This window comes from Lepisosteus platostomus, chromosome 3 (assembly GCF_059453375.1).
Source record: "Lepisosteus platostomus isolate fLepPlt1 chromosome 3, fLepPlt1.hap1, whole genome shotgun sequence".
Lineage (NCBI taxonomy): Eukaryota > Metazoa > Chordata > Actinopteri > Semionotiformes > Lepisosteidae > Lepisosteus > Lepisosteus platostomus.
The window spans coordinates 50,476,157-50,496,375 of NC_142613.1; the positions used below are offsets into that span (position 1 = coordinate 50,476,157).

Sequence of the window (20,219 nt, forward strand, 5' to 3'; positions counted from 1 at the left end):
GTGTGGAGTGTGTGTCGGCTGTGTGGAGTGTGTGGCAGGTGTGTGGAGTGTGTGTCGGCTGTGTGGAGTGTGAGACAGGTGTGTGGAGTGTGAGACAGGGGTGTGGAGTGTGTGACAGGTGTGTGGAGTGTGTGACAGGTGTGTGGAGTGTGTGTCGGTTGTGTGGAGTGTGTGACAGGTGTGTGGAGTGTGTGACAGGTGTGTGGAGTGTGTGTCGGTTGTGTGGAGTGTGTGACAGGTGTGTGGAGTGTGTGACAGGTGTGTGGAGTGTGTGTCGGTTGTGTGGAGTGTGTGTCGGCTGTGTGGAGTGTGTGACAGGTGTGTGGAGTGTGTGTCGGCTGTGTGGAGTGTGTGACAGGTGTGTGGAGTGTGTGACAGGTGTGTGGAGTGTGTGTCGGTTGTGTGGAGTGTGTGACAGGTGTGTGGAGTGTGTGACAGGTGTGTGGAGTGTGTGTCGGCTGTGTGGAGTGTGTGACAGGTGTGTGGAGTGTGTGACAGGTGTGTGGAGTGTGTGTCGGTTGTGTGGAGTGTGTGACAGGTGTGTGGAGTGTGTGACAGGTGTGTGGAGTGTGAGACAGGTGTGTGGAGTGTGTGACAGGTGTGTGGAGTGTGTGTCGGCTGTGTGGAGTGTGTGACAGGTGTGTGGAGTGTGTGACAGGTGTGTGGAGTGTGAGACAGGTGTGTGGAGTGTGAGACAGGGGTGTGGAGTGTGTGACAGGTGTGTGGAGTGTGAGACAGGGGTGTGGAGTGTGTGACAGGTGTGTGGAGTGTGTGTCGGCTGTGTGGAGTGTGTGACAGGGGTGTGGAGTGTGTGTCGGTTGTGTGGAGTGTGTGACAGGTGTGTGGAGTGTGAGACAGGGGTGTGGAGTGTGTGACAGGTGTGTGGAGTGTGTGACAGGTGTGTGGAGTGTGTGTCGGTTGTGTGGAGTGTGTGACAGGTGTGTGGAGTGTGTGACAGGTGTGTGGAGTGTGTGTCGGTTGTGTGGAGTGTGTGACAGGTGTGTGGAGTGTGTGTCGGTTGTATGGAGTGTGTGACAGGTGTGTGGAGTGTGTGACAGGTGTGTGGAGTGTGTGACAGGTGTGTGGAGTGTGTGTCGGCTGTGTGGAGTGTGTGACAGGTGTGTGGAGTGTGTGACAGGTGTGTGGAGTGTGTGACAGGTGTGTGGAGTGTGTGTCGGCTGTGTGGAGTGTGTGACGGGTGTGGAGTGTGTGACAGGTGTGTGGAGTGTGTGACAGGGGTGTGGAGTGTGTGTCGGTTGTGTGGAGTGTGTGACAGGTGTGTGGAGTGTGTGACAGGTGTGTGGAGTGTGTGTCGGCTGTGTGGAGTGTGTGGCAGGTGTGTGGAGTGTGTGACAGGTGTGTGGAGTGTGTGACAGGTGTGTGGAGTGTGAGACAGGGGTGTGGAGTGTGTGACAGGTGTGTGGAGTGTGTGTCGGCTGTGTGGAGTGTGTGGCAGGTGTGTGGAGTGTGTGTCGGCTGTGTGGAGTGTGAGACAGGTGTGTGGAGTGTGAGACAGGGGTGTGGAGTGTGTGACAGGTGTGTGGAGTGTGAGACAGGTGTGTGGAGTGTGAGACAGGGGTGTGGAGTGTGTGACAGGTGTGTGGAGTGTGTGACAGGTGTGTGGAGTGTGTGTCGGTTGTGTGGAGTGTGTGACAGGTGTGTGGAGTGTGTGACAGGTGTGTGGAGTGTGTGTCGGTTGTGTGGAGTGTGTGACAGGTGTGTGGAGTGTGTGACAGGTGTGTGGAGTGTGTGTCGGTTGTGTGGAGTGTGTGTCGGCTGTGTGGAGTGTGTGACAGGTGTGTGGAGTGTGTGTCGGCTGTGTGGAGTGTGTGACAGGTGTGTGGAGTGTGTGACAGGTGTGTGGAGTGTGTGTCGGTTGTGTGGAGTGTGTGACAGGTGTGTGGAGTGTGTGACAGGTGTGTGGAGTGTGTGTCGGCTGTGTGGAGTGTGTGACAGGTGTGTGGAGTGTGTGACAGGTGTGTGGAGTGTGTGTCGGTTGTGTGGAGTGTGTGACAGGTGTGTGGAGTGTGTGACAGGTGTGTGGAGTGTGTGTCGGTTATGTGGAGTGTGTGACAGGTGTGTGGAGTGTGTGTCGGTTGTGTGGAGTGTGTGACAGCTGTGTGGAGTGTGTGAACACAGGGGCTCTGCAGTTGGAGAGGCTCTACAGAATCTCCTCTGTACTGTCCGCTTCAGCTTTCAGGTCTAAGTCTAAGTCTGAAATCTTTCCTTTCAGTTTCACTGGCCAGGATCAATCTGGCTGCAGGCCATCTGTCACTTTTCAGGCTCTGATTCTTCTCAGGAGCCACATTACAAGATTAAAAAAAATGCAGCCAAACCACAGCCGTCTTACAACCGCGTCACTGGGATGTGAGGTTGTTTTCCTGTAGTGTTTTCATACACAGTATTGCAACAGTTTTGACAGAGTCTGCCTGATGGCTGCTCAGAGGCGAGGTCTTTACTGACAAAGGGGGTCAGAGTCTGCGGAGGTCAAAGGGCAGGGGCTGGGAAGAAAGCCTGGGCTTGGGCACCAGAGGTACAGCCGGCCCTGTGTCGCCTGTACAGCTGAAGGGCGAAGCTGATCCAGAGGAGGAAGAGATGTCCCTCCTCCTCAACCCCAGAGGCAGGGGCTATCACATGCAGGCTGATAGCCAGTCTGGAGAGGTGTGTTTGGGTCTGATGAAGGCGAGATGCTCTGGACCCCGAAATTGGAAGCTGTCAGACAGGAGGGAGCATTGTTAGTGTCCCTAATGAATAAAGGAGATGTTGTCTTTCAGCCGTCAGAGATGTGCACAGTGGAGTGTCCTGGGCTGTGGGGTTCCTGTGTCCTGGGACGGGGGTACAGTGGAGATGCCTGTCCAGCAATGAGACAATTAATCTCAAGAGTTAATTCGTCGTCAGCATTGAGTGGAGACCTCCTGTTGGCTGTCAGGAGGTGTGTGAAAGAGAAGAGTGTGCAGCAGTCTGTGGTGTTGTAGCCTAGGGGTTTTCTTCCACACAACCACAGAGCCACATGTAGGCTCTTTCAAATGCTAGGGAGAGACATTGGATTGTTTAGACAATTTCACCCAGGGTAAGAAACTCAAGACTGACTGCCCCCTTCAGCCCTCCTGTGACTCCAAATTTGGAACAAACAGATGTGACAACATCCTGCTTTGCAACCCTTGCAGAACGAAAAAGATGAAAGCATCCTCTCTCAAGAGCATTTAATATTCAACACCTCTACCTTTACCTCTACTGTATGTTTACTGGCAAGCTGCCCTGCTTTCTTCATGCACTGCCCTGCAGACTCTGGAATGTCACAGGACCCGAAGCCTCTCTCTGGGAGTGGTCCTGGTGCCCAGCAGAGGACCGAAACACTGTTCTGTGTGCTGATCATTGAACCTGTTCCATGGCTATGTTTTGTCAGAATTACATGCTGGATGTTTCATTATTGTACAGACACACATCTCAAGATTGCCTGTGTTTGCGTTCATGTGTTTCCATCTGCTTACGTCTTTGCTTGTATGTGTGTGTACACGTGTGCCTTGTTTGTGTGAATGTTTCTGCATGTGAGTATGTTTGTTTGTGTGATGAGGGCAGCTCCCTGCTCCTGCTGGCTTTCGATCCCAGTTGATCATGGGCTCTGAACACACACAACTCCACTCCCTAGACAGAGGACAAGTCCTCTATTTTGAAAGACCTGATCCCTTCTGTGTCAGGGCTTGTCACAATGCTTTCCGATGGGTGCCATCACCTCTGTAACTGGCTCAGGATGCCAAGCTCTGGTACACTGGACAGTGATGTGCCCCACGTGCACCTAGATAAGGAAGAAGAGTTGTGTTTCTGAAGAACTGAGAAGATTTCATGCATTAGGGAAAATGGACAACAAGGAAGATAAAGAGCATCACTGGCTCACGCTGAGGGTCACACATAGGTTCTATTGAATTCTAGTTCAAAGATCCTTGTTCCCCACATTCATCCTTTAGGACTTTTGGAACACCAGGATACACAGGAGTCTAACTGCATCATTCTATCCAAGCCCTTTCCTGGACCCCTTTCCTGGAAAGTGAAGAATGTTTTTTTGTGATTTGGTCTTTGAGTAATTTTGGAAGTATTTCTTAAATTTTTAGCATTGTCACATCGATGCTGCAATTTCTATTTCAAGTTACTTAATGTATAAGTGAACTGTTATGTAATATTGTGATAATGATATTGTGATGCCTTCAGGAGCAGGTTCCTAGAAGGGTGGTACTTTCTCCATAATGTATTGTGCTTTTTAGACATCTTTGCCCCTACCAAAATGAAGGCTGATAGCAATCAGTAAAGCGGGGAGCAGCTATGTTCCCTTCCCCAGACTATATAAGCTGACTACTGAATTGGGAAAGATGTGGCAGTTGACCAAAAAGTAAAAAGGGAGAAGAAGCATTTTATAAAAGAAAGATTCTGAGTGAGTACTTGTTTGTGAGAGATAAAAGATCCATACAATTGTCTGTTTTTGATTTTTACCGGTAAGCAGCTTAGCTGGCTGGTTTCTAGTATCTTATGGATTATACATACGATTTAGGTAGAATTTCAACAAAGAGCCAGGTGTTTATTGAGTTTATTTTGCTTTGTGGTGATTAGTTTGTTCTGTCTTCTGTAAGTAAAGAACCCCTTTTGGAACCTTACGGACTGTGCTGTCGATGTGTCTGCTGGTTTGGACAACCTATTTTAAGAGCCTTCTTAAAATAGTACAACGCATTTTGTGACCCACCCCTGGTGCATCACAATATCCTTGGCCCAACCCTAAACCTTAACCTCACCCTAACTCTACATCTGTCTCTTTCCCCACACGACAATCCAGTAGTTGTCCATGTGTACAAAAGGAACATTGGTATGAACAGCACATTTAACAGACAAATTCAAACTGAAGAACAGGAGAAAGGCAGTGTTCCTCTCAGGAAAGACCTGTCTCTTTCCCTGCGCTTGACCATATTTTACTCTGCAGTCACTGTGGCTCAAACCAGGGGGCTACACAGGAAGCCCTCTGTAGAAGAGCACGGCCACGCTGCAGGCATCTTCCCGTACACAGCATCCTGCAGGGGGGGTCTGGAGAATGAAAAATCAGGAGAGCGAAGGCATTGTTCATTTATTTTCTTTTATTCCTTTATTTGCTTTCAAATATATTTGTTCCTCTAAAATATTTTTTCTGATACATGATCTAGAATATACACTGACCCAGCACTCTGATGGGAGGACCGCGCCAGTGCAGAGGGCACAGCTGTGGCAGGGCAGCGGCTCTCCGGGCAGTGGCTCTGGACTCCCAGTGGCGATGTACCGGGCCGTACAGAGCAACCGGGAACACGGGCAGACATTGGCGCCAGCAACCCGGCAGTCAGTCCCTCCTTACTGGAGTGTTAAAGTCAGAGTCCGCTGCAGGAGATGGGATGTCAAGGATAGCCACTCCAAGAGATTGGCCAATGTGCTCGTCACCCTCTCGCGAACAATCTGTACATTCATGACAACCTGCACAGGAAACGGGCAGGTGAAGGGGTGAGATATGGCGCTTGCTGTGAAAGAGCTTTCTATCCATTTAAAAATAGCTGAACTCAAGAAAACATGATAGTCGGAGCCAACAAAGTGCCTGCTGCTGTATTAATGCTGCTAACATCCAGTTTAATCCAGCCTGCTGCAGCTTCCCGGCCATGCCTGGGAACAGGCTGACCTCAGAGTGGCAGCGAGAGCCCGTGCAGCCTGGAGAGAAGGAGGGACTGACTCTGGGATCACTGGGGGGACACAGATGGCACCCTGGAAAATGTCAAGATCATTCATTTCTGAATCAGATGAGATAGCAACCTGGTGCAGCTTATCGCTGCTGCTTTTGAGTATCACAGAAATCCAGGCAGCATCTCAGAGAGTTTCACGCACTGCGCATGGTACCCTTCTCCACTGCGTGAATCAGAGACACATTCTTTGAAGGGTACTTGAACTGGTTTTCAAACGGGTGAATTAAACAGTTCGACCTGTGAGAACACGTTCCTTCACGAGCTCTCCTGTCCTCTGTGTCTTCCCAGCTCTTCACCGGCCGCTCATGTGTCACGAACAATGATGAAACCACACCTGATCTTTAACCAGGACCAAAGGCATGACCAATGGCATGGGTGACTGACCAACTGACCGTCTGACCATCTGACCGTCTGACGGACTGGCATTTCTGCATGAGAGCTGACAAGGGTCCACAGTCTGCCTCTGTGTCACTGATGCTAAGCAGCTATGCTGAGGTCTGAGCGTAAGGAAAACGAAACAAAGAAACATCATAATTAGCTCAAAGAGCTGTGTTTATCTAGTTTTGCTGTCAGTATATATATATACTTACATAGAAATCTTGATGTCTGCAGTCTGCAGCAGCAGGGCCCTGGGCTGGCTAAGGACTTGTGTAGCTTTCTTCAAAATCTGTATTACACAGGAAAGCAGTAGCTTTCTGTGCTCCCTGGCTGAATTATTAGGAAGCCCGGTCCCATGGGCTCTCAGCAGCTGAGCTGGGGTGCAGGAGTGAGAACAGACCCCCAAATGTCAGCCCTGTTGAAAATCAATGGAGGTACCCTGCTACCCCGATCACAGCCCCCACAGGGCAGGCAGAAGAGTGGGGCAGTGGGGGAGGCACCTAGTTGAGTTACATTGGAGCCTGGTAGGGGTGTTCCAATGGAAATATGCTGGAGCTCTTACACATGGAAACCATGTACAAAAGCAAACGTTTTGGAAATGATTGAAAGCTCCCCGTGCTGAACCTTCAGTAGTCCCAGAAGGAAAGTGAAAACACAGCAGCTTCAGCCTTGTTTACCAGTGCTCATTCTGTCATCAGCAGCATGGTCCAGAATGACCACAGCCTCTTGCAGGTTCTCGTTTACTGAACACTGTCTCTATACGAGTTCATTTACTGAACATCACATCCATGAGAGCTCATTTACTAAATACCGTGTCTGTATTAGCTCATTTACTAAACACCGTGTCTGTATTAGCTCACTTACTGAACCCTGCATCTGTAAGTGCACATTTACCGAACACTGTGTCTGCAAGGACAGACTTACTGAACAACACTTCTGTAAAAGTCTGCATCTGGAGTCAGCTGAACTGGAATCCTCATTAAGTGGAAGAGTTTTAAATGTGTTGGCGATTGATCGTCTAGCGTCTAAAGAGCGAAATACTTCATTAACAGGTACAATGTGACCTGTGAGTATATGCGGGGCTGATCGAATTCACATGCAAGACCACTGTCTGAGCACTGTTTCAAGTAAAAGTCATCCCTACAGCAGGAGAGGCTGAGTCTGGTCCTGGAGAACTGCAGTCCAGTTTTAGGGGTCACTCTTCAATCGGCAGTTCGAACAATTTGATTTTGACCATTTACAAAGGTGATTTGCTCATCTGGGTAGTTAAGAGATCACTTGAAAAGAAAATGTCAGCTCTCTGTATGTCGCAAGGCCCACAGCTAGCTATTCCTGACATGACTGAATGAATGAATTGAATAAACAAATCACAACCCAACCATGCTCTCAGTCCTTGACCTATCAAACTATATAGACTATATAATGGTCTGCAGGACCAGAGCTGCCCAGCCCTGCTTACTAAGAAGAAAACTGACAGGTAGTCTCCAGCCGCATTTATAATGACCCACACTTCAAATATATGAAAATAAAATAAGCAACAACATTAGCAACAACAGATGAGGGGTGAGGAAAGGAGAGATTCTGGCCCTTCATATGGTAGGGAGCAGCACTAAGATGGAGACAATCAGGGACTCCAGCAGGAGTACAGATGCCTACAGCCGGGACAGTGATAAAAGGGAAAGACAGATTCTGGAGTTGGGAGCAGTGATAATAAAACAGATTTGAGAATGGGAATACAATCCCTCCCTCCTCCAGACAGTCTCCAGGGCTCTGACAACGAGAAAACAATCCCTTCCTCCTCTAGACTGTCTCCAGGGCTCTGACAACGGGAAAACAATCCCTTCCTCCTCCATACTGTCTCCAGGGCTCTGACAATGGGAATACAATCCCTCCCTCCTCCAGACAGTCTCCAGGGCTCTGACAACGAGAAAACAATCCCTTCCGCCTCCAGACTGTCTCCAGGGCTCTGACAATGGGAATACAATCTCTCCCTCCTCCAGACTGTCTCCAGGGCTCTGACAATGGGAATACAATCTCTCCCTCCTCCAGACTGTCTCCAGGGCTCTGACAATGGGAATACAATCTCTCCCTCCTCCAGACTGTCTCCAGGGCTCTGACAATGGGAATACAATCTCTCCCTCCTCCAGACTGTCTCCAGGGCTCTGACAATGGGAATACAATCTCTCCCTCCTCCAGACTGTCTCCAGGGCTCTGACAATGGGAAAACAATCCCTTCCACCTCGAGAATCTCCCCAGGGCTCTGACAACAGGAATACAATCTCTCCCTCCTCCAGTCTCTCCCCAGGGCTGTGACAATGGGAATACAATCTCTCCCTCCTCCAGACTGTCTCCAGGGCTCTGACAATGGGAAAACAATCCCTTCCACCTCAAGAATCTCCCCAGGGCTCTGACAACAGGAATACAATCTCTCCCTCCTCCAGTCTTTCCCCAGGGCTGTGACAATGGGAATACAATCTCTCCCTCCTCGAGAATCTCCCCAGGGCTCTGAAAACAGGAATATAATCCCTTCCACCTCGAGAATCTCCCCAGGGCTCTGACAACAGGAATACAATCTCTCCCTCCTCCAGACTGTCTCCAGGGTTCTGACTGGCCTCCCATGCACAGAAGAGAGATATACTGTATGTCCACTGAACACAAGTCTAAAGAGTGCCCGGCAGAGCCCTGGAGGGAGCAGAGGTATCTGTCCTGGTTGCACAGTGAAGTCAGACCTCTGGAACATTTGGGGGATTTCACAGAATTCCTTTTTCTCCTGCTAGAGCCAGCTGCAAGGCAGCCCTTTAACACAGTCCTGTTACACAACCGCCAGGGACTCAGTCTTGTCCACAACGTCTGCTGTGGCACTGGGGGTCCATGTCCGTGGAGAGGTGCTTGTGTGGGTGTGTGCAAGCGGCAGGGGGCTGATCCACACGTTGAAAAACTCCTGCAATCAGGTGATGTCAGCAGCAGGGTGGCGCCAGACCGGCTGGGGTGTCGGGGTTCTGCAGCACAGCAGTCAGGCGGTGGCACTATCACACATGCAGCTGGCGCGGAGTATATGGAGTAAGTGAAGGCAGAAGCAAAGCGCTGTCTCTGCTGCAGCTGCTGGGGGGGGCGCAGGTGCCCCCTCACCCTGCCCTGACACCCCAAACTCAACGGCAGCCCAGGTCCTGGGGGAAGGATGCAGGTACGAGAGGGCGAAGGGAATGGTTCACAGACAGGTTTTTAAACAACAAAAAAACAGTAGAAATTTGTGCTTCTTTTGTTACGTTTGTTTCTTGTTTCTACGAAGAGTTTGTCTTTTTTTTGATACCAGTTCTCCTTGGTCCTCCTGGTGGCCCAGCAGGGTCCGACACCAGGAAGCAGTTCTGGCTGCAGCGCCAAGCCGTGCAGTCTCTCAGCTCCGCCGCTTTGGGCCAGACTGCTAACGCCTCCCAGGTGTGCCTCTCCTGGGGAGCCCCCCTCCTCCGCAGGTCCTTCAGCATCTTTGGTAGAGTGTTCGACACTTTGGTGTCCGGGGTGGGGCAGAGGGGGCACGAGAGGGCATGAAGTGTTGAAGAAGAGGAGGAGGGAAGGAGGAGGAGGGCAGCAGAGAAATGACGGCGGTCTCACAGCGGAGACCGTGGGAGTGGGCACGATGGGAAGGAAAGAGAGAGGAAGGAACAGTCCAGCAGGAAGAGTGCAGGGGTAGGGGGAGCAGGACAGTAGGATGAGCGTGGGCGGAGTGGGGGCAAGAGATGGCAGAAGAGGGTGGGAAGAAACAGGGGAAGAAGACAGCAAAGAGAGAGCTCACGGCGGGGCAGTGCCAGCCTCTGCAGGCAGGGGGCGCTCTGTGGACTCATCATCTCGAGAGGAGAAGGGCGGAGAAGAGGGAGCAGGCCAGCAGGGCGCCGAGAGGAAGTGGCAGCAGCTCTGAGGCTCTGCCGGGAAGGACCGCTGAAACAGCAAGCACACAGACATGAACAACAGGGCTGGTTTCCACACTGTGGCACACAATTCACCATGACTTTCTGCTTCCTGCTTCTTGCCACTGAACTGTCTTCTAGCCACACCCTGCTGTCTGCTTCCTGTAACTGTCCTGTCTTGTAGCCACACCCTGCTTCCTGCTTCCTGTAACTGTCCTGTCTCCTAGCAACACCCTGCTGTCTGCTTCCTGTAACTGACCTGTCTCCATGCCACACCCTGCTGTCTGCTTCCTGTAACTGTCCTGTCTTCTAGCCACACCCTGCTGTCTGCTTCCTGTAACTGTCCTGTCTCCTAGCCACACCCTGCTGTCTGCTTCCTGTAACTGTCCTGTCTTCTAGCCACACCCTGCTTCCTGTAACTGTCCTGTCTCCTAGCAACACCCTGCTGTCTGCTTCCTGTAACTGTCCTGTCTTCTAGCCACACCCTGCTGTCTGCTTCCTGTAACTGACCTGTCTCCTAGCCACACCCTGCTGTCTGCTTCCTGTAACTGTCCTGTCTTCTAGCCACTCCCTACTGCCTGCCATAGCACAGGATCCATTAGTCTGACATATTACCATATTTTATTGATTTGTCATTAAAATGGTACAGCTCGATTTAGGGCTGGGTAATCAGCTGACATCACACCATCTCATTTTTACTGCTTTGTTTACTGAGCGCCCCATGGGAATCTTGCACACAGAATTAGCTTTTGATGTGTTGGTTAGGAGGTTTGCTTAAGTCCACCATTCAGCACTCAGGTACCTGGGGACCTAGCTCATTATAGGCAGAGATACATTACACTACTAAGGGCCGTTAGGGGTCAGGATCATTACCAGAGCGAGCTGGGGTCAGGGCCATTACTAGATATCATACACAAAGGATTCCAAGGGCTCTGTCAGGCGAACTGTTACCGGGCAACCGGGACGTAAGATCTGCATCCTGCTCTTGACAGTTCTAGGACCCTCACCCCTCCTTCCTGTGCTGAACATTAACCATGCAAGCTGCCTGTAAATGAGTTTAATAAATAAAGAACAGATATTGTATTTAAAAGATCAATATGAATTTATATCAAGGGTTTTTCCTGCTGGCAGAAAATCAATGTATTCATAATAAAGCTTTTTTTTTTCCCCTTCCGTTTCTATAAAAAAGCGGTTTAGCGGCCAGCACGCGGCTCCCGATGTCTCTCTCAAGGACCTCTGAAGGGTGGCCAGAGTTGGGATCTGGGAGAGTCCCTCCCCGGCCTGCTCCAGTGCTCGAGCTCCGGAGGTCCGATCCGTGTGGGTGTGTGCAGAGAGAGCTGTGCCTCTCTCCCGTCTCCCGTCTCCCGTCTCCTGACACGCACACACCTGCAGCTGCTGTCTGAGCGGAGTCGGCAGGGATTCCTCGGGACGGGTGCTGCTCACCGTTGGTTTTATGATTATTTTTTTGATTCATTTAGCATCTTGACAAACCCCTCTCTTTTCAAGCCTCCAAGCCCCAATCTGCCAGCTGGTGTTCGGACTTCTCCTAAATGAGACTTCTCCATAGGCGAGGTGGCTAATTTGAGCGGACGGTGCTCAACTGGGGACAGACGCAGCTCCCGCTTACTGACAGCGCGTGAGCAGGCGTCAGACCTCAGACAGGGGGCGCTGTTCAGCCGTGAGCAGGGGACGCTCCACCCGACTTCTTTGCCTGCACAACGCCAGCCACTGCATCACGAGAGCGCTCTGGGACAGTGGCCTGGCCCGGCTGGGACCAGTTAATCCCAGATTAGAGAGGGCAGCCTGGATTGTGGATTGCCATGGCCAGTTGGGGTTCCAGTCTTTCCGACTGACTGAGAGTAGTGCTCTCCTTGCACACAGAGACCAGTGCGATGAGGGGCAGGGGCCGGGAAGGGCAACAGGTTGTCGGCGAGCTCCTGGCAGCAGTGCAGCTCCGGGGCGCAGGATGATGGATGAGTCTGTGCTGATGCGCAGACCGCCAGCGGGAGCCGAGATTCTCCCCGACGTGCTGCGGCAGAGACACCGGAAGGGAGAGCGCTGAGCGCTGCCTGCCTGGGCCTGGGCGACAGGCTGGAACAGAGCGCACGTTCACCGCGTCAGAGGGCAGAGAGGGGAGTCACCGCGCTGGCAGCGCCTGACCCCTGAATATGCCCAGGCGTCAGGGTTTACAAAGGAGAGGGGTACATGGGAGGTAGGGATAGCTCTCTGGATCTCTGCTACAAAGCAGTGTGAGTCTGAAAGCCAATCCTTATGGCAGATGATTTCTATTACTTCTGCAGCTCATTGTTGTTTACTAAATGGGGACATAGGTCTTACTTCGCATTATTGTTAACAATATTTTTACCATGGATATTACCATACAGAGTCCCCGTGCCCTGAATCACACCCGTACTCCAGAGTCTGGCTGCCCTGAATCACACCCGTACACCAGAGTCCCCGTGCCCTGACTCACACCTGTACTCCAGAGTCTGGCTGCCCTGAATCACACCCGTACACCAGAGTCCCCGTGCCCTGACTCACACCTGTACTCCAGAGTCTGGCTGCCCTAAATCACACCCGTACTCCAGAGTCTGGCTGCCCTGAATCACACCTGTACACCAGAGTCCCCGTGCCCTGAGTCACACCTGTACACCAGAGTCCCCCTGCCCTGAATCACACCCGTACTCCAGAGTCTGGCTGCCCTGAATCACACCTGTACACCAGTGTCCCCGTGCCCTGAATCACACCTGTACACCAGAGTCCCCGTGCCCTGACTCACACCTGTACACCAGAGTCCGGCTGCCCTGACTCACACCTGTACTCCAGAGTCCCCCTGCCCTGAATCACACCTGTACACCAGAGTCCCCCTGCCCTGAGTCACACCTGTACACCAGAGTCCCCCTGCCCTGAGTCACACCTGTACACCAGAGTCCCCCTGCCCTGAATCACACCTGTACACCAGAGTCCCCCTGCCCTGAGTCACACCTGTACACCAGAGTCCCCCTGCCCTGAGTCACACCTGTACACGAGAGTCCCCCTGCCCTGAGTCACACCTGTACACGAGAGTCCGGCTGCCCTGAGTCACACCTGTACACCAGTCTTGCAACTCTGTTTTTAGAAGTACCTGATTCTACTGGAGAGACTTGCCTCTGTCTCTCTCTCTGTTTGCCTGTCGGACTTTGTCTCATCTGTGTGTCATGTGTATATACCTGTGTGAGGAGTATAGGTGTCATATGTTTGTATGTGTGCACCATATTTTGTTGTTTGTCTGTGTGTGCAGTATGTACATCATGTGTACATGTGCATGTGTCATGTGCGTGTCCGAGTGAGAAGTTTGTGTCTCATATGTGTGTGTCTGTGTCATGTGTGTATTCTGTGCGCAGTACGTGTGTGTCTGCGTGTGCAGTAAGTATGTTGTGTGTGTCTGTGAGTGCAGTGTGTTGTGTGTGTGTGTTGAATCTCACAGCACTAACTACCTGTCTGTCTCTCTCCTCAGCTCTGCTCCCTCCTGCTGGCAGCGTTCTTGCCTCTTTCCAGATTATTAAATAATTGAGTGTGTGTGTCGTGTGTGTCTGTGTGTGCAGTACATATGTCGTGTGGGCTGTGTGTCATGTGTGTGCAGTAAGTGTATTAAGTGAGTGTGTGTGTTGAATCTCACAGCACTAATTACCTGTCTGTCTCTCTCCTCAGCTCTACTCTCTCCTGCTGTTAGTGCGCTTTCCTCTTTCCAGAAGGATAATTCAGTGTGTGCGTTGTGTGTCTGTGTGTGCAGTACGTGTCGTGTGGGCTGTGCGTCGTGTGTGCAGTAAGTGTGTTGTGTGTGTGTGTGTGTTGAATCTCACAGCACTAATTACCTGTCTGTCTCTCTCCTCAGCTCTGCTCTCTCCTGCTGGCAGTTTGCTTTCCTCTTTCCAGATTAATAAATAATTCACTGTGTTCTTCACTGACTCCCACTGGCTCGCTTTGTTTCCGAAGGAGGTGTTTGCAAGCTACCGCTCTGTTCTTTATATATTAGTGTTTCGTCCTCAATCGTTGTCATGGACACTAACTCTCTCAGAAGCTCGGGGCTTTGCAGCTGACACCCATTTGTTAATGAGAAGAGTGTGATCCGATCGGTGTCCCCCCTCCTTTGTAATGGGCAGTCTTGCAGATCCCGATCTCTGAAGCGGACTGCACTGGGATCTCCGGAAACCTCCTTGGCCGGTTGGGCAGTTGAGCTGAACTCCTTGCTCTGTGTGCTCGGCTCCGTGACCCTCTGGGCTGGAGTCCTGCCCAGACCCGCTGCCCAGCCAGACATGCTCAGCGTCTGCCACACCTGCAGTTCGTGAGGTTCTTTCTGCTCGGTCAATCCCCCTTAATCCCACACTCTCTGCGTCCCCTCCCCTTCTCCAGGAGAGTCAGCAGCAGGCCAGGCAGCCGAGAGAGGTATCAAGCAGCATCACCCAGCCGGGGAGTGGTACGCACCTGTGTTGGAGATCGGGTTGTCCTGTTTACACCGGCCCTTGGTCACGGACACGTCATCGATCGCAATGTCTCCTTCGAAGCCCGAGCCACGCACCCCCTCAAACACCACCTGCAAGGGTCAGACAGGCAGGAAGAGAGAGGGTGAGACAGGCCTGAGTCAGGAGGCCTGTAGAAGAGCTGTCAGAGACCACACAGCTGCAGTATAACACACCACTGAAGAGAGTGAGACAGGCCTGAGTCAGGAGGCCTGTAGAAGAGCTGTCAGAGACGACACAGCTGCAGTATAACACACCACTGAAGAGAGTGAGACACAAGACAATAGACCAGTGAGCTGTGACTGGAACACTAAACTACAGCTATCTACAGTAAAACACTTCACACACAGCACTGTCTACTGTAACACACTGCTCCACACACAGCACTGTCTACAGTAACACACTGCTCCACACACAGCACTGTCTACAGTAACACACTGCACAAACAACAGGCCTACTGCACACACAGCACTTTCAACAGTAACACACTGCACACACAACAGGGCTACTGCACACACAGTACTGTCAACAGTAACACACTGCTCCAGACACAGTAACACACTGCACACACAACAGGGCTACTCCACACACACGGATTCCACCGACTGCTTGTTGAAATTGTTTTTACCACACTGTATTTATAGTTTTGGGATCAACTGAGGTAGACTGAGCAGTCCTCCCAGTCAGCCCCCTGCAGTGATACACACTGCAGCCACAGCGAGGGGTCAGTGGGGTGGTCTGGTCAGATAGTTCCACTGAGGCCAGCAAGCGAGAGGAATCTGAATTACCCCCAGTGCTTACCGAGCAGTCAATTCAATTCAATTTATTTTTACATAGCGCCTTTCACAACCAGGTTGCCCCAAAGGCACTTATCAAAGCAAGTGACCATACGTGTTGTGAATACAGAACAGAAAAGACCCGAAGAGAAACCAAAAACTCCTCAGTAAGGAGAAAAAAAAACCTCTTGGGGTCCAAGGACAACTGGCTGCCCAACCCCTCTGGGCATGCTAACATTATACAATTAAAAAGAGAAAGAAATGAAGAAATGACTGATCCCCTCTCCCTGGAACCTCTGACCACACACAGCCAAGCGTCTCTCTTCTGCAGCTCCGCAGGCTGCCTGAGAGTCTGTTTAATTGGATCAGGGCAGCAGGACAGGGACTGGGGACTGGTGCTGGCCAGTGTCCATCAGCCCTGCTCTGTCCCGGGATCCGAGCGGGACAGGAGCGGGACCGAGGGGGTTGTCCGCAGGCTGCATCTGCTCCGGGATGGTCATTCCTGAAATCCTGGCATGTTTTCCAAGCCAGCTTCACACCCGGATCTCTGTACGGAGCCCAAGCCAGCTCCGTAAAAAAAAAACAATTCAAAGTCGAATTCTTTAAGTGCCCTCACCGCTGGGGGGGGTGCTAACGCGAGAGAGGGGGTGGACCTGTAATGCACACCCCTCTACTGTGATGCAGTTAATCCAGTTTGCACAATGGCGGGGTCCAGCCCAGACCGGGGAGCCCCTAAAGCAGCAAAGCCATCAGTGGCCAAGACTCCTCAGCCACACAGCCAGGGCAGCAAGGAGGGGGGTAACTTATTTACCACCCCTGGTTTGCCGAGGCTCGGCAGGATAATCTGCTGGGAGAGAATTAATTAAGGAGCACGGCCACCATTCGCAACACGCCCGTCAAACTGCGATTATATTTCGCTGAGTGATTCTCAAACGGGGAGCTGATTTTATTAGCAATATTTTTTTCTATTTTCCGCACTTGTGTGAGTGTTAATTACACCCCTGTCTTGGCCCTGCGGAGAAATCCCTTCTGTGCTCCCAGCGCTACATGAGACGCGTGATTCGCCGAGCTCTCCTCTGGCGCAGAGGCCGGCTGCTCAAGATGCCGCCTGCATGCTTGATGTGACCTCTCTGCCCATCAGCCAGCAGCCCTTGGCTCTGCGGAGACTGCCCCCGCTGGCTGCAGGAGGGGGTGGGCAGGGTATTTTTTCAAACAAAGCAGTGATTCCTTGTCTCCAATTAGGATCGCAGCCATCTGCTCGCTCTGCTCCCACCGCACGGCTGCTGCCATCCTGAGTGATCTCTGTCACTGGCTTGGCTCAATCCCAGAATCCTCTCTGAAGGCTCAGTGAGAGCGCTGGCTCCTGCCTGCAGCCCACAGGGGTGAACGCCCAGGAGCTTGTGGCTGGACCTGCCACCTTCGTCCACAGTGGAACAGGAATCAAGAAAAGTGTGAGTGTGTGTGACTGTGTGCGCGTGAGAGGGAGTGTGAGAGCGACAGTGTGAGTGTGTGTGACTGTGAGTGAGCGACAGTGTGAGTGTGTGCGAGTGTGTGTGAGCGACAGTGTGAGTGTGTGTGACTGTGAGTGAGAGGGAGCGTGTGAGTGACAGTGTGAGTGTGTGCGACTGTGTGTGAGCGACAGTGTGAGTGTGTGTGAGCGACAGTGTGAGTGTGTGTGACTGTGTGTGAGCGACAGTGCGAGTGTGTGTGAGCGACAGTGTGAGTGTGACTGTGAGTGAGAGGGAGTGTGTGAGTGACAGTGCGAGTGTGTGTGACTGTGTGTGAGAGACAGTGCGAGTGTGTGCGACTGTGTGTGAGCGACAGTGCGAGTGTGTGCGACTGTGTGTGAGCGACAGTGCGAGTGTGTGTGAGCGACAGTGTGAGTGTGTGTGAGCGACAGTGTGAGTGTGTGTGACTGTGTGTAAGTGAGAGGGCGCATGTGAGCACCAGTGCGAGTGTGTGTGACTGTGTGTGAGCGACAGTGTGAGTGTGTGCGACTGTGTGTGAGTGACAGTCCGAGTGTGTGCGACTGTGTGTGAGTGACAGTGTGAGTGTGTGCGACTGTGTGTGAGCGACAGTGTGAGTGTGTGCGACTGTGTGTAAGTGAGAGGGCGCGTGTGAGCGACAGTGGGAGTGTGTGTGACTGTGTGTGAGCGACAGTGTGACTGTGTGCGAGTGAGAGGGAGCATGTGAGTGACAGTGTGACTGTGTGCGAGTGAGAGGGAGTGTGTGAGTGACAGTGTGACTGTGTGTGACTGTGTGTGAGTGACAGTGTGACTGTGTGTAAGTGTGAGAGCGACAGTGTGAGTGTGACTGTGAGGGAGCGTGTGAGTGACAGTGCGAGTGTTTGCGACTGTGTGTGAGTGACAGTGCGAGTGTGTGCGACTGTGTGTGAGTGACAGTGCGAGTGTGTGCGACTGTGTGTGAGCGACAGTGCGAGTGTTTGCGACTGTGTGTGAGCGACAGTGTGAGTGTGTGCGAGTGTGTGTGAGCGACAGTGTGTGTGCGACTGTGTGTAAGTGAGAGGGCGCGTGTGAGCGACAGTGTGAGTGTGTGCGACTGTGTGTGAGCGACAGTGTGACTGTGTGCGAGTGAGAGGGCGCGTGTGAGCGAAAGTGTGAGTGTGTGTGACTGTGTGTGAGCGACAGTGTGAGTGTGTGCGACTGTGTGTGAGCGACAGTGTGACTGTGTGCGAGTGAGAGGGCGCGTGTGAGTGAAAGTGCGAGTGTGTGTGACTGTGTGAGTGTGTGCGACTGTGTGAAAGCGACAGTGTGAGTGTGTGTGACTGTGTGTGAGCGATAGTGTGACTGTGTGCGAGTGACGGAGTGTGAGAGCGACAGTGTGAGTGTGTGACTGTGAGGGAGCGTGTGAGTGACAGTGCGAGTGTGTGCGACTGTGTGTGAGCGACAGTGTGAGTGTGTGCGAGTGTGTGTGAGCGACAGTGCGAGCGTGTGCGACTGTGTGTAAGTGAGAGGGCGCGTGTGAGCACCAGTGCGAGTGTGTGTGACTGTGTGTGAGCGACAGTGTGAGTGTGTGTGACTGTGTGTGAGCGACAGTGTGACTGTGTGCGAGTGAGAGGGAGTGTGAGAGCGACAGTGTGAGTGTGACTGTGAGTGATAGGGAGCGTGTGAGTGACAGTCCGAGTGTGTGCGACTGTGTGTGAGTGACAGTGCGAGTGTGTGTGACTGTGTGTGAGCGACAGTGCGAGTGTGTGTGACTGTGTGTGAGCGACAGTGTGACTGTGTGTGAGTGAGAGGGAGCATGTGAGTGACAGTGCGAGTGTGTGACTGTGTGTGTGAGTGAACGTGCTTGATGCCTGTAAATGCGTGTATGTGACTGTATGAGAGTGTGAATCAGGGGTAACAGCACTTGCACACAGTCACACACACTCGCACTGTCGCTCACACACAGTCACACACACTCGCACTGTCGCTCACACACACTCACACTGTCGCTCACACACAGTCGCACACACACTGTCGCTCACATACAGTCACACACACTCGCACTGTCACTCACACGCTCCCTCTCACTCACAGTCACACACTCACACTGTCGCTCTCACACTCCCTCTCACTCACACACAGTCACACTGTCGCTCACATACAGTCACACACACTCACACTGTCGCTCACACACAGTCACATACACTCGCACTGTCGCTCACACACAGTCACACACACTCACACACAGTCACATACACTCGCACTGTCGCTCACACACAGTCACACACACTCACACACAGTCACACACACTCGCACTGTCGCTCACACACAGTCACACACACTCGCACTGTCGCTCACACACAGTCACACACTCACACACAGTCACATACACTTGCACTGTCGCTCACACACAGTCACACACACTCACACACAGTCACATACACTTGCACTGTCGCTCACACACAGTCACACACACTCACATACAGTCACACACACTCGCCCTGTCGCTCACATACAGTCACACACACTCGCCCTGTCGCTCACACACAGTCACACACACTCACACTGTCGCTCACACACAGTCACACACACTCGCCCTGTCGCTCACACACAGTCACACACACTCACACACAGTCACATACACTTGCACTGTCGCTCACACACAGTCACACACACTCGCCCTGTCGCTCACACACAGTCACACACACTCGCCCTGTCGCTCACACACAGTCACACACACTCACACACAGTCACATACACTTGCACTGTCGCTCACACACAGTCACACACACTCACATACAGTCACACACACTCACACTGTCGCTCACACACAGTCACACACACTCACATACAGTCACACACACTCGCCCTGTAGCTCACACACAGTCACACACACTCGCCCTGTCGCTCACACACAGTCACACACACTCACACACAGTCACATACACTTGCACTGTCGCTCACACACAGTCACACACACTCACACACAGTCACACACGCTCGCCCTGTCGCTCACACACAGTCACACACACTCGCCCTGTCGCTCACACACAGTCACACACACTCGCACTGTCGCTCACACACAGTCACACACACTCACCCTGTCGCTCACTCACAGTCGCACACACTCGCACTCTCACTCACACAGTCACACACACTCGCACTGTCGCTCACACACAGTCACACACACTCACACACAGTCACACACACTCGCACTGTCGCTCACACACAGTCACACACACTTGCCCTGTCGCTCACATACAGTCACACACACTCACACTGTCGCTCACACACAGTCACACACACTCGCACTGTCGCTCACACACAGTCACACACACTCACACACAGTCACATACACTTGCACTGTCGCTCACACGCAGTCACACATACTCGCACTGTCGCTCACACACAGTCACACACACTCACACACAGTCACACACACTCGCACTGTCGCTCACACACAGTCACACACACT

At 52.2% G+C, this 20,219-nt stretch overlaps 1 protein-coding gene across 1 annotated transcript in view; it reads right to left on the reverse strand.

Moving 5' to 3' along the window:
• Nucleotides 1–5,099: 5,099 nt before the first annotated feature.
• The window catches only part of mdga1 (MAM domain containing glycosylphosphatidylinositol anchor 1), a 176,778-nt gene continuing 161,658 nt past the window's right edge, over nt 5,100–20,219 (reverse strand). The window contains exons 17-18 of the mRNA XM_088625959.1: nt 14,489–14,597; nt 5,100–10,055 (exon numbers count right to left, since the gene is read on the reverse strand). Coding sequence (XP_088482085.1) covers nt 9,961–10,055; nt 14,489–14,597 — 204 coding nt within the window. The 3' untranslated portion in view covers nt 5,100–9,960. The remainder of the gene's footprint in view (nt 10,056–14,488; nt 14,598–20,219) is intronic.